At 73.0% G+C, this 944-nt stretch overlaps 1 protein-coding gene across 1 annotated transcript in view; it reads right to left on the bottom strand.

Moving 5' to 3' along the window:
- Positions 1-943, bottom strand: part of SPATA2L (spermatogenesis associated 2-like) — a gene marked incomplete at its 5' end in the record, with an annotated part of 3,103 nt that extends 2,160 nt beyond the window's left edge. Inside the window, one exon of the mRNA XM_004679563.2 lies at positions 671-943. Within this exon, the coding sequence (XP_004679620.2) occupies positions 671-943 (273 nt within the window). The remainder of the gene's footprint in view (positions 1-670) is intronic.
- Position 944: the final 1 nt, after the last annotated feature.

Here is a 944-nt window from a genome sequence, read left to right as displayed (position 1 = left end):
ACGGCCAGGCGCTGTCCCGCGCTCGGCTAGAGGCGCCGGCGGAACGCCCGAGGCCGCTGGACCGCAAGGCGCGCGTGGGTCACGGGACCATCGCGGCTTCTCCTGACCGGCCCCGGAGCGTGGGGCCCTGCGGGCGGCGGTCCGTGCCAGGCCGACTCCTACCTGCCGCATCCCCAGCGCCAGACCCAGCGGCTGCTTGGGAGAGTGAAACCCCAGGACCTCAGGCCAGCAGGGGTCCTCCTGGGGCAGCAGTGGGCTCCCCGCTTATTCTAGCGCTGCTGCCATGGCAACCAGTGGAGGCCCTCGCCCACGTGCCGGTGACATCATCACCTTCCTACCCTTCCAGATTAGCTCGGTGCACCAGAGTGCGACGGCCCGCGCCGACCTGGGGGCCGGCTGCGGCAGACACCCACCCCAGGGCCTCGGTAAACGGCCACAGCCCACAGCGGGCCTGCGGTCGGGTTTGTGGCATGGGGGGGGGCATCGTGGCAAGCTGTAAGGGACGGATTCCCCCGCGGTTCAGCTCCCAGGACAAGTAGCCTCTGTCCACCGCGTGGTCAGACCTGCGAGTGCGGGGGTGCTCACCCTCGAGGTGCCCCCACGCCCCCACGCCCCTTGGCGCACCGGGAGTCCCGCCGGGGCGCGGCCCGAAGCCGCCCGCGGCGCCCACCTTGATGGTAGCGAACTCCTTCCTCCAGGGCAGCAGGTACAGGTGCACGGCGGCCAGCTCCAGCAGCTCGAAGGCGCGGGCCAGGCCGCGCAGCGCAGGCGCCAGGTCGGCGCGGCCCCACAGCCCGTCGGTGAGCAGCGCCAGCGCGTCGTCCTGCAGCGCGCCGTGCAGGTCGAAGTCCTCCACCAGGATCTGCCAGAGCACGGCGCGCAGCGACGGGTCCCCGCACACGCCCGCGCGGCCGTGCCGCAGCTCGCGCTCCAGGCACAGGCGA

Source organism: Condylura cristata, unplaced genomic scaffold (genome assembly GCF_000260355.1).
Source record: "Condylura cristata isolate star-nosed mole 26May11 unplaced genomic scaffold, ConCri1.0 scaffold00009, whole genome shotgun sequence".
Lineage (NCBI taxonomy): Eukaryota > Metazoa > Chordata > Mammalia > Eulipotyphla > Talpidae > Condylura > Condylura cristata.
Note: the sequence above shows the minus strand (reverse complement) of the source record. Positions and strands in the feature narration are given on the sequence as shown.